General features: G+C 39.0%; 4 protein-coding genes across 4 annotated transcripts; 2 read left to right on the top strand and 2 right to left on the bottom strand.

Moving 5' to 3' along the window:
• Positions 1-776: 776 nt before the first annotated feature.
• LOC6506097 lies at positions 777-1,720 on the bottom strand. Its single transcript, XM_001958527.4, has 2 exons — positions 1,396-1,720; positions 777-1,326 (listed from the first exon to the last, which is right to left on the bottom strand). Exons 1-2 carry the CDS (start codon positions 1,471-1,473, stop codon positions 820-822), a joined length of 585 nt encoding a protein of 194 aa, XP_001958563.1. The 5' UTR covers positions 1,474-1,720; the 3' UTR covers positions 777-819.
• A 31-nt stretch (positions 1,721-1,751) lies between these two features.
• On the top strand, positions 1,752-2,712 carry LOC6493854. Its single transcript, XM_001958528.3, has 3 exons — positions 1,752-1,857; positions 1,921-2,235; positions 2,354-2,712. The coding sequence occupies exons 1-3, from the start codon at positions 1,792-1,794 to the stop codon at positions 2,567-2,569; spliced, it is 597 nt and encodes a 198-aa protein (XP_001958564.1). The 5' UTR covers positions 1,752-1,791; the 3' UTR covers positions 2,570-2,712.
• A 5,609-nt stretch (positions 2,713-8,321) lies between these two features.
• On the bottom strand, positions 8,322-8,822 carry LOC6506096 (protein new-glue 1). Its single transcript, XM_001958529.4, has one exon. The coding sequence runs from the start codon at positions 8,781-8,783 to the stop codon at positions 8,433-8,435; it is 351 nt and encodes a 116-aa protein (XP_001958565.1). The 5' UTR covers positions 8,784-8,822; the 3' UTR covers positions 8,322-8,432.
• Positions 8,823-10,445: 1,623 nt separating this feature from the next.
• Positions 10,446-10,910, top strand: LOC6493855 (protein new-glue 1). The gene has a single exon (XM_001958530.4). The coding sequence runs from the start codon at positions 10,478-10,480 to the stop codon at positions 10,823-10,825; it is 348 nt and encodes a 115-aa protein (XP_001958566.3). The 5' UTR covers positions 10,446-10,477; the 3' UTR covers positions 10,826-10,910.
• The last annotated feature ends 829 nt before the right edge of the window (positions 10,911-11,739 follow it).

The raw sequence follows: 11,739 nt of genomic DNA, 5'->3' as shown, positions 1-11,739 counted from the left end.
GTGGTGGCCTGGTGTGAATTAAGCAATTAAGATCGCTTCACTCGCTTTGCAGGTCTCAAAGAGGCCGCTCTCCTTTGAGTTAATTTTCTACACAAGATTTATAGCCGTCACCGTCAACTCCGCTTAGATATATGTATATCGGGGGTAAAATACTTTGGGCTTATGAAGTGACTCATGGAACTTGACGCTTCTTCAACTGCTGTCAACGACTTTAATCGGAGGTGTGCTATGCATCCTTAATGGGATGATATTCGTTTTGAGGGATCGGCTGGGAATCATAGGCCTTCTAGACTCAAATTGGCAAGATTTAATGTTTCTGAATAGCTTATAAGCAAAATAATTTTCCCACGCTCGGCATATTGTTACCAATATTGTTTGGTCTCCTAAGACCATTGGGCCATGAGGCAACTACAGTAATACACACAATTCCACCACACCAGTCAATTCCAAGGCATGTGCGGGCTCCTCCCAGCACCTCCATGCTCTAAATCAACGTCGTCTGCTGCTCATCAGCAGCCCATTCCTTTGTCGCCATTATCGTCAGCGTCGTCATCAATTGCTAAGCCGTTGGCTGCCTGCAGACAGCTTGTCACCGTCGGGTAAACATGGGAATTTTGCAGTCGAGCGGGCAAACACGTGACGGAGCAATGAGGATGATGAAACGGGCGGGTGAGGAAGTGGTGTGTGCGAGTGACAACACGCTTTCGGCCATGAGGCGGCAATCGCGACGCCAACCGTCTCACAAAAGGCAGTTTGCATACTAAAACACAGCGGTCTGAGAAGCACAGCGGAGTTTTATTGGGAGGCCTTCGAAGGATGTCAGCCCAGACTAAATCTTTTCAGATTGTCGAAGCCCTTGGACTTGTCGACCCGTCCGAAAATGGTGCCTCGAACGATCGTTTCCTTCTTTGGCTTTAGGATATGCAGACCAAACCGAAACTTGGACTCTGGCAGAAAACTGGGGAGCGCTTCCTCGTCTACCTTGTAGCCAGTCAAACTAAAGGGTCCTCTCCGGATGGGACACTCTTTAAAAAATGATCCATGCTTCAGCAAGTCGTCGTAGATGAGACGCATCAGAGGATCAGTGTTACGCTGCTTCATCAGCTTACAGAAGTTAATGGAACGGGTGATCAGGGTGGAATAATTCCCCTTTTCTGTCTCAAGAGCCACGTCTATTGCCATCTCCACGTCATCTATGTCCTCGAGGACCATTATGTCCAGAGTCAGTTTGGCATCGCCAGTATCATTCTGAAGTTTCGCCTTGACATCCACGAACTTATCATTGACCTCAAAGTCAACACTGGTGAGAATTACCTTAAAAGAGCGCTTTTATTCCCGATTAATCATTTCATTAATAAATTTCAGTGCCACATCGCCAAACCAATCCACACTCACCCATGCCCCGCTCAAGGGAACGAAAATCACGAGCATCAGGCACATGCCACATACGCTACGGGTGAGTACCTCACGCATCTTGGTGTAATTATCCACTGGGCACTTTTCCAATTAAGCACTGTTTATATAACTGCAGTTGTTATTAGTCAGGCCCCACTGGACGACAAAGTACTCCGGACATTAGGCGCTGATTCACGATCGATCTGCCCAATGATTCCGAAAAGCGGGATGTCAGCTAAATGGATGGACTTTGGAAAATCATTCAAGCATTTTATTGCTCACCCAGTTTCCGATTAAAATCAGACTCCAAAATTACCCAAACTAGTAGCAGTACCTCTTCAAAGCATATAAATAGGCAGCCTGCCGGAGGCCAAAGCCAGTGAACGTTGTTACACCATGTTGCTATATTCTATTGTACTGGTGCAAGTCCTTCTGGCCATATGCCACGGCTCCCTGGCCGAAGTGGGTTTTGGCAGTATACTATAATGTGCTGATTTTACTAATCCAAAAGAATCTCTCCTGCAGAAAATGATGCGGCCCAAGTTTAAGGACATAAAGATCTGGAGCGAGGAGAAGATGCTCAGCCATAAGGTTGTGTACGATAACAGTGACCCGCATCTGAACTTCTCCATGGAGGTTCACCAGGAATTGCATGACGTGGATATACATCTGGAGGTGCGCATTGCCAATAAGCAGGACTCCCTGTACACCACCACTCTTAACACGACCCTAAACGTATGCCGCATCCTGGGCTTCGCGAACCAATCACCTGTGGGACGCTTCGTTCATGGCTTCATCCGCGAGTACGGCAATATTATCGACAACTGCCCCATCGCCAAGGTCAGTAAAACGTCCGGAGAGCATGCGAGGCTCACGGTTTCACCTCACAATCCACCGTTTTGGTCCGTTCTAGGGCCGGTTTCATTGGCACCGTATTCACTTACATCGTAAATTACAGGGATCCTACTTCATCAACAAGTTCTGGTGGCCTGAGGACCCGACCACCGCCATCCTGCCTGAGCTCGAGTTCGAGATTATCTGGCAGGCCTTCCACATAGATGCTAGCAAGAAGCGCACCATGATTATGAATGACCACTTCGGAGGGGAGTTCGTCGTCCAGGACGTGAACAACCTCAAGCCGGGCATCTTCGCAATGCTTCCCAAGGTGGCATAAATTGGTTGGGTCCACTCGTCTCGCCCAAGATGAACGTTCCAGCTCCGTCGCGTGTCTTAATGGTGTTAAATGAATGTATTTGTATCACTTTAATGTTACCCCCAGCAGGCAAATAAATCTGTCTCAAAAGCAGCAAAATTCAAGATGGCATTTCTATGAATTGTGGTCAGCAAGATTATACATATAATTATTTTATTAAAAATACGTCACATCACTGGGAGATAAAAAAATATAGATAAGTTAGAATATATTGATTATATCCCTACTCAACCCATACTGTTCGTAGATTCTAAAGAGTTTCATAAAGAAATATTTTAATAACACAATATGTTATTAGTGGAGAAAATTTTACAAAATCTATTAGGAAAAAAAGAAAGAGATACGAGCGTGTTTTTGAAACCATTATTTATAATTTATGAAGTGTTTGAAAAAGTATATCATAATGAGTCGAACCGTTTGATGCGGTTGAATTCGAAAAAGTTAGCACATATCGACGCATTCCGGCGATATAAAAGCGGACGATAGTCCGCTAGGCCACACGCATATCCTAGCTAGTAGGTAGCGCGAGAAGATACACATTCTGCTCCTAAATACGCGTCGATTGGTATCTCAACCATCCCGATTCTTTCAAAAGTTATTCAGGAAAAAAGATTTTTAAAGAATTTCCCAAATGAAGAAGTTTTCAGGTTTTTCTGCGAAAAAAAATCCCGTCCGCGTTTGCCTTAGTTTCTCTTTTAAAATTTAAAAAAAAATGTAGTATGTCAAAATTTAGCCAAAATTTTTTTCCTAAATTGGCTCTAAAGATTCTATTCAAATTGCATGTGGAGACAGCCCTTGAGATAACGCAAATTTTGATATACCAGGTGTACCGGTATGAAATGAGCGTTTTTTTGTGAAAAAAAACTTTTGTATCTTTCCCATTGCTTTTAAGCGGTCAGAAATTGTTTGTTGTGCAACATTTAAGATTTCGGCAATTTGCTTTTGACTCAAAGTGTCATCTCCATCCAATATCGTTTGCAATTCGGCGTCTTCAAACTTTTTTGGTGGTCTTCCACGTTCTTCATTTCTCACATCAAAATCATTATTTCTGAACTGTTGAAACCATCTTTTGCATGTTCCTACTGATAGAGCATGATCACTATATGCCTCGATAAGCATTCGATGCGACTCGGCGGCACTTTTCTTCAAATGAAAACAAAAAATTAATGCTTTCCGCAAATCATCACTTTCTGGTACAAAACTCGACATTTTTAACATGATGAAAAAATATAATGTTGTCTGTTCAATGACTTGATGTATACTAAATATGTTTCACAGATGTCATAGCAAACAAACAAAAAAAGTAAAAGCTCATTCACAACAAACGTTTCCAATCGAGACCTCTGTATCTTGACGCTCACTTCATACCGTTACACCTGGTATTCTCCATATCTGAAAAAGTCGCTTACTCAATATATAGTCCGATAAGTAGAGCTACCTGTGGTTCTAGCTATGAAACAAACGGTCATATCCATGCCATTACAGAAAAACATTCGGTTGCCAATTTGCTTTTTGCAGTTTGCGCACATAAAAATTAATAAAACAAGAAAGGAAAGCTAACTTCGAGCGGAGCCGAAATTGATATACCCTTGCAGTTAAGCAGCAGCTTATATTGTTGGATATCGTATATATCGGATTTCAGATCGTATATAGTAGGCCGATCCTTATGAGAATTGGTATCATTATCAAATCAATTTTCTAGTGAAAATGTTGGAAACAGCCCCATATGACAGCTAAAAGTAGTGCAGATCGGATAAGATTGCCCAAATGCAATCTGTACTAACTCCCATCTTCCTAACTTAAAAAACACCAAAGTTATGCCAATTTCGATCGTTGTACGACAGGTATAGGATATAGTCGGCAGATCCTTATGAATTTTGTACATAAGATTTGACCAAATATAACATGTGAGGAAATTCCCAACCCTCTAACTTAAAAAACACCAAATACTAAGGGCGGCCAAATAATCCCTCGACAAAAAAAAAAAAAACACCAAAGTTATGGAATTTCCGATTAATCAGCTATAGGATATAGTCGACCGATACACAAATAAAGTAAAATTTGAAAGAATTTATTCCATATTTACAAGTTTATTGCACACATACATGCACAAGCTCAAAAAAAAGATTCCCCATCAAATATACACATCCATTTATGTACATATGTATGTATTTGTACGTAACACCAAGCTTCACAGGTGGCTGCACAAAATTGGTAGCTGCTCTTATAGGACTATATCTTGAGTTAACGCATTTTGACAGATTTTTTCTACTATTAAGACGTTTGGTCTTTAAGAATCTTAAATAGATATTTTAAAAACCCTTCCAACGGTGTAAATCACGTTTTAATATCTTTCTTGATTATAAAGTGCTGATTTTTTTCATTAACAAAGTTTTTTTAATTTTTCAACGTAAGCTTAAGGTATTTTAAAAAGTTGTAGAACCAAAGTTGCTTATACAAAGTAACAACCATCTCCAATTTGTTTCAGGATTGCCAAGAAAAAAATAGTGCAAACAGACAACCAGACAGACAAACTGTCTTCATTTGGAAAAAGCTGTAAAAATCTAAAAAAAAATTCTTGAATAACTTCTGAAATAAATTTTGGATCGGGTCGGTTGAGATACCAAGCGACGCGGATTAAGAAGTAGAATATATATTCTTAAATAATATTCTATTTTGAGGACTAAAATGTCTCCAACAGTCCCAATTTAGTGATTCAAAATTTTTGTACTTTCACCCTAATTTCTCGCAAACCAAACGACTTTTGGAAAATGTTTGGACAAAAATTATCTAATTAAAACAATACCTTTCGATTGGTGTATAATTCTGTCAACTAGCTATCAACTAGCAAAGTGGATAGCTTACCAAGCTTTTATTATTTTCTAAGAGACTAGTTCGCTTATCAACTTAGACATGCTTATCAACTCAGAAGGCCCTAATCGAAAATACTTTACTTAATGGTCGGAGATGTTTCCTTCCATGCGTTGCATAATTTTGATCAGCATATTAATACCCCCTTCAAGGGAAAAAAACGTGCGACAAGTACATTTTACTGTGCTCGATTTAATTCAGTTATTCCAGGCTGCGTTCGTTCTCACTTTGTTGAACTTAAGAAAACTAGTTCCATGAGTCAAGCCAATGGCCATTTAAGCTCTATTAGACAGGCATAAAGTATGAAAAAGGGTTTTCCATGGTAAAAATGGAAGTGAAATCATTGTTCAGCTTTCCCGTAAGCTTTCTTCATTCAATCACGGCAGCAAGGACTAACAAGACTGGATTCTTTTGAGACGGCAGAGTAGTAAATCCTTAGAAAATTTCCATTCTATTGAAACGCTTGCAAAACATTTATCAAGAAGTTGGCTTTCGTTAAATCTAAACAATGAGGGTTGTGTATTGTGGTATGTACACGAAAAGAAAATCCTGGTCTTATATATGTTTTATTATATAAGATAATTTGACGTATACTTATTTTTTAATGGTATTTAGGTAAGCTATAGCTATAGTTTCATCATTTTTCCATAGAACGAATAAAAAGATAAAAAACTGTTTTGGGAACTTAAAACTATTTGTGTTTGTGTGTTTTCCGATTTATTTTTGTTTCTTATTGGAGTGCTATTACAGCCCAATTAATATCAATTTTAATGATAATACGTTAAGTAATACTTTAATTATACCACTTATATTTAAAACCCAATTTAAAAACTTCTAATAGTAGTTTTTCTCGGTTTCAAGCTGCTCCACGGCTCTAAGCCGAGAACGAACAGACCTAACACACCAAGCCTGTCAAATTCCTGCATTTGGCTAATAAATCCATGAACAGCTTATTGAATAAAGTTGGCGTGTTCCCGTGGACCAAATAGACAATCTTATTTTATTTGTATTTCGTTTATCCTATATTTATAGTCCATTATACACATAAATTTGAGCGGAGTAAAGTTGATAATATTATATACCATCATAGAATATACAGAAAGTCCATTATGCCCAGATTAAAGGACAAAAATTTGTTGGGTCAAATTAAAAAAAAACAAGAAAGGAAAGCTAACTTCGGGCGGTGCCGAAGTTGATATACTCTTGCAGATCGTTCAGTTATATGACGGTTATAGGATATAGTCGGCCGATTGTTATGAAATTTAGCAGAACAGATTAGATAGCCCAAAAAAACCAAAGTTATGGCATTTCCGATCAATAGTTATATGGCAGCTATAGAATATAGTCGACCGATCCCGGCCGTTTCCCTACCATTCTCTATTTTATAAGGCGTGCAAAAGACTAGTACAAACTATTTAGCTAAGAAAGAGACAAACGACCATGCTTATATCGAGTTAGGAAGTTATACTGATAAATAAGTGATAAAGTTTCCTTATCTGGATTTCGAGCTACTTATCTGGAAGAACCCAACGTGTCTTCTTTAAAGATGTTACCTCGCGTCTAGTCCGCGTCACATCTGGGGTGCCTCAAGGAAGCCATCTTGGACCCTTACTTTTTACACTTTTTATTAATGACTTGCCCCTTGCCTTAACTGATTCACTCGTACTTATGTACGCTGATGACGTTAAGCTTTGTCTTCAGTATAAATTCACTAGTGCCCAATCTAGACTTCAATCCGATTTGGATAAATTTCAAAATTGGTGTTTTGCAAATAACCTAAAGCTTAATGGATCGAAATGTAAACTCATGTCCTTTTATCGAACTAGTCCTCACCAGGCTATGTACTTTCTCTATGGGAACGCTTTAGAACGATTAACTCAGGTTAACGATCTGGGAGTCCTTTTAGATTTGAAACTTAAATTTACCGATCATATATCTACCATGGTTAATAAAGCTATGGGTGTGCTTGGCTTTATTAAAAGATGGTCAAAAGAATTTAATGACCCGTACATAACAAAAACGTTATATACATCATTGGTTCGTCCGATTCTTGAGTATGGATCGTGTGTCTGGAGTCCTCAATATGGAGTACACCGAGATCACATAGAATCTGTACAAAAAAACTTCCTGATTTTCGCCCTTAGGGGACTTAATTGGGATGCAAATCTTCACCTTCCCACTTATCATAGTAGACTTTTATTAATCAACTTACCATCATTAACAAATCGTAGAACGATGCTGGGTGTTATGTTTCTATATAATCTTATATATGGTAATGTAGACAGTCAGCATTTACTAACACGCTTAAATTTTAACGTTCCTAGTAGAAGGACTAGAAACTTCCGTCCTCTACTCCTTAGCCATTGTAATTCGACATATGCCCAACACGATCCGTTCAGGGTATTATGTTCGGACTACAATGGTCTCTACCACACCTTGCCACTTTGCTCCACTAACAATCTTAAATCCTTTATACTAAACGCCTTATCTATGCAACACTCTTCCTCGTAATATCTTACCCCTACTCTTCTCCTAAACGTTCTCGGATCTATCCCCGCGATTCGAGCCGTACGTTATGCGGCAGCGTCCCTCGGTCGGTTGGACGGGAGGTGGGCTGTACGTATGCAGTGGGAACCGCGCGAAAGTTTGCAGATTTGATGTCTTATTCACTGCGTTGCGTTTTTGACCAAAATTAAAATTCTGCAAAAATTTACCCGCCATAGTGTACGTATATACATACACATATGTATGTGTATGTAAGAATGTAACTATAGTTACCTATAGGATGAGGTGATGTTGCAGCCCTCATACATGTAGGTGCAATGCATAAAAGCATTTGTTATCAGCTTGAGACAAACACTTAAGTTTATTTTTAAAAATTCAATAAGGGACACTTAATAATGTGTGATAAATTAGTGTATAACTTTTTTTAAATTCACTATAACCAACTCTTTTATCCCTGCAACTGACGGATCAATCGACGCTGCCTCTCGAGTAGCTGTTCCATCCTGCGCCTTCGCTTTTCTTGGCGCTGCCTTCTCTCCTGGCGGCGGCGGCGCTCGCGAGCTAGTCGCCTGCGGCGGGCACGTCTGCGGCGTTTTGCCTCAGCATCCGAACTCGAGGAGGAGGATGAGGAGGAAGTCGTGGCGCTTGAAGAGGTGGTAGTGGTAGTGGCGCTTGACGAGGCTGCAGTGGTGGTGGTAGTGGTGGTCGTGGCGGATGTGGTCGAAGTCGTGGCGGTAGTTGCCTCCGCCAGGTAGAAGCACCCGATCAACACGAAGCTGAAAGCGATCAAGAAGCGCATTGTGATATGTCTTGGCTGGAATCTAAACGCACTTTTATACCAAATTATGAACAAAAAGAGACAATACGTTTTCCCCAACGTTGTTTGTACAGCTTTTCGACTGACATTGAATTTACCTTAACGCTTGACGTTTGTTCATTCAATGCAGATCTTAACGACTACAAACAAATTTTAAAACAAAAATTATCATGCTAAAATGGTTGATTCACATTAATTATTTTAGTCTGGCATTGCGCGGACATACAACCTTTAAGGATGATAATAATGGTAGCTAACGCATGGAGCTCAGAGACTATGTTAGAAGAGATAGAGCTATAAGATTTTGCAAGTTTGTTACAAATTTTTGCCTGCTATAGAGCTTAAATGATATAGAGCTATCAGACTTGGCAACTACACTTGTGAAGTATGAGAAGATGACGCAGATGAAGATTTTGTCAACATATTGCCACGCCCTCTCCCCCCACATAACATAAACACAAAATTATTATCTTAATTATGTCGCCTTAATTATGTATTACAAATATGTAATTATTAATTATTATCTGATCGCCGCCTCACATTGTACAGGCACTGTAGGTTCATTTCCATTTAGCATCTTTGGGGTTTAGTAAGGGGATTTTTGCCAACCAAAAATATAATTTTTAATAGCTTCCCAGTGTTACTGTTTATTATGGAGAAAAAATGTCAATTGCTAAAATTTTGTAATTGATATTCATTATGTTTTCATTCTTCAAAAAACGCCTCTGGCGGTGAAAGAAGAAGCTGCAAATTGATTGGGATACCTATATCTTAAAACTGTCATATAACTAAACGATCGGAAGTGAGAAAACCTTGGTATGAAGATGCTTGGGTCAGGTTCCACCATTTCTATTGGAAAATTTATTTAATATTGAAATTCTCATAAAGATCTGCTATTTAGCTGCAAGGTCATCTCAACTTTGGCTCCACCCGAAAAGGCCCAAAAACGGCGGTGGCATAAATTTCAGAACTGCAGAAGAGATTAAAAATAAAAAAAAATCACCGAAAATATTCGACCTATTTGGGCCCTGATGTCCCATCTATGTATTGTATAATCTTTGATTTGATATTTAATCCTGGTAGTTACGCTTTTGATGATGATCAGCTTGTTGTTTTTCGATGAAGAAACCTAGTTAAGCAACATACCCCAAGGCAGCGCTTCTGACAAAGAAAGAGTAATTTCTCTTCTTAAAACAATTAAAAAGGACCAGCCACGAAGAAACCGAAAATTTATAGCTGAAAAGCTAAAGGAAGCGCCCAAAAAAGATTGAGATCTTGTTTATGGCCATATAAACAAGAAGAATTTAGGTATGGCGACTTCTGCTCCTCTTGCAAGAAAGCGAGTTGTCCAAACCATTATTAAGATATTATATAGTTTAACAAAATTTAGAAACAAAACATAAAAAATTTAATAAATGAAAAAGTCCCATATGTACATACATATATATTTTAATTATATTTAAAATTTAAAGTGTAACTTTTTACGCTTTTTAATGGAAGCACTGTTAAGAACGTTAGGCATTTAGATAAATTCAATGTTAGAGAAGCTGTACAAACAATTCAGAGAAAACCCAATCTGGTATACCACTTCGGATATATGTCGTAATGGAGTTGCAGGTTTTTAGATCATGATTTGGTATAAAAGGGCGTACAGTTTCCAGGCTTGCCATATCACAATGCGCTTCTTGATCGCCTTAAGCTTCGTGGTGCTCGGGTGCTTCTACCTGGCGGAGGCAACTACCGCCACGACTTCGACCACATCCGCCACTACCACGACCACCACCACAGCGTCGTCAAGCGACACAACGACTACAGTCTCTTCCAGCGACACCACTACCACCTCACCTTCCTCATCGTCCTCCTCGTCGTCCTCGGATGCAGAGGCCAGAAGGCGGAGGCGCGCTCGCCGGCGTCGTCTGGCTCGTCAGCGGCAGCGCCGTGAGCGCAGGAGGCAACGCAGAACTGAGAAACTCCGTGTGCAACTGGAGACTCAGAGGCGCCTGATCAACCAGCTGCGTGGTTAAAGACACGCCCATTTCTGAGGCGTATCTGAAAAAAATTAAAAAGCTTAATAAATAAAAAAAACCGTTGTCATGAGATATAAAACAAGTTTTATTTTCTTTAAAATATTAAAATGTGTTTCCTAGGTAAAGGGCAGGGAATTTTCTAATGGGAAGGGCTGTTGGAAACCGCCCCAAGCATTTTTAAAAATAGCACGGTTGAGCCATTTCCGATCCCAAGAAATGAAAGCTAACTTCTGGCGGAGCGGATGTTGATATACATTTTTATTAGAAAATTTATTCGATGGTGAAATTCTCATAAGGACAAAAAATCATACATATACAAAAAACCAACTGATATAATATAAAAAACCTCTTGACGAGGTAAAATACTGATGACGAACCTGCATGCGAAACCCAAAATATCTGATATCAATTTTTGTGACGAAAATATGCTACATAAATAGGTGTACAAAATTTTATATAAAAAATATTCTTGGCAACGTGCCGAATAAAAATATTGTTTATATCATATATAAATTATATGCAATTAACTTTAATTAAAATTCCAAATTTTAGATTTCCCATCTTAATTGCTCACTCCTGGTCACACTAACCTAAGAGTTATGCAATTATTTCTTTCGAAAGAAATAATTTTTGTATAATTGTTATTTTAAAGAATTACCTCAAGTAATCCAGCTGAGGCCTCGTTACCGCCCGTATGTACATCTTGCACACGAAGTCTATTTATGGTCGCTGCCAAGCGGTAGCTTCTATTTTCAAGTAATTCAACAGCGATAAGTGAGACTAAAATCGTTTTGTTTATATCCCTCGCTATGCGCGTTGCGGGAGGTCGTTTACAACTTATTCTACAGACTTTTGATTTTGAACTGTGAATATTAATTCCTTTATACGTCATAAATTCAAGAACAATTGAT

Source organism: Drosophila ananassae, chromosome 2R, assembly GCF_017639315.1.
Source record: "Drosophila ananassae strain 14024-0371.13 chromosome 2R, ASM1763931v2, whole genome shotgun sequence".
Classification (NCBI taxonomy): Eukaryota; Metazoa; Arthropoda; class Insecta; order Diptera; family Drosophilidae; genus Drosophila; species Drosophila ananassae.
This window is presented reverse-complemented; position numbering and strand designations above follow the sequence as displayed.

Excerpts from the sequence above, each read along its gene's own strand:
- LOC6506097 (XM_001958527.4), bottom strand. The coding sequence starts at position 1,473 with ATGCGTGAGGTACTCACCCGTAGCGTATGTGGCATGTGCCTGATGCTC. Across the intron at positions 1,327-1,395 it reads TTCCCTTGAGCGGGGCATGG|CGCTCTTTTAAGGTAATTCT; the intron begins GTGAGTGTGGAT and ends CGGGAATAAAAG.
- LOC6493854 (XM_001958528.3), top strand. The coding sequence starts at position 1,792 with ATGTTGCTATATTCTATTGTACTGGTGCAAGTCCTTCTGGCCATATGC. Across the intron at positions 1,858-1,920 it reads GCCACGGCTCCCTGGCCGAA|AAAATGATGCGGCCCAAGTT; the intron begins GTGGGTTTTGGC and ends TCTCTCCTGCAG. Across the intron at positions 2,236-2,353 it reads ACAACTGCCCCATCGCCAAG|GGATCCTACTTCATCAACAA; the intron begins GTCAGTAAAACG and ends CGTAAATTACAG.
- LOC6506096 (XM_001958529.4), bottom strand. The coding sequence starts at position 8,783 with ATGCGCTTCTTGATCGCTTTCAGCTTCGTGTTGATCGGGTGCTTCTAC.
- LOC6493855 (XM_001958530.4), top strand. The coding sequence starts at position 10,478 with ATGCGCTTCTTGATCGCCTTAAGCTTCGTGGTGCTCGGGTGCTTCTAC.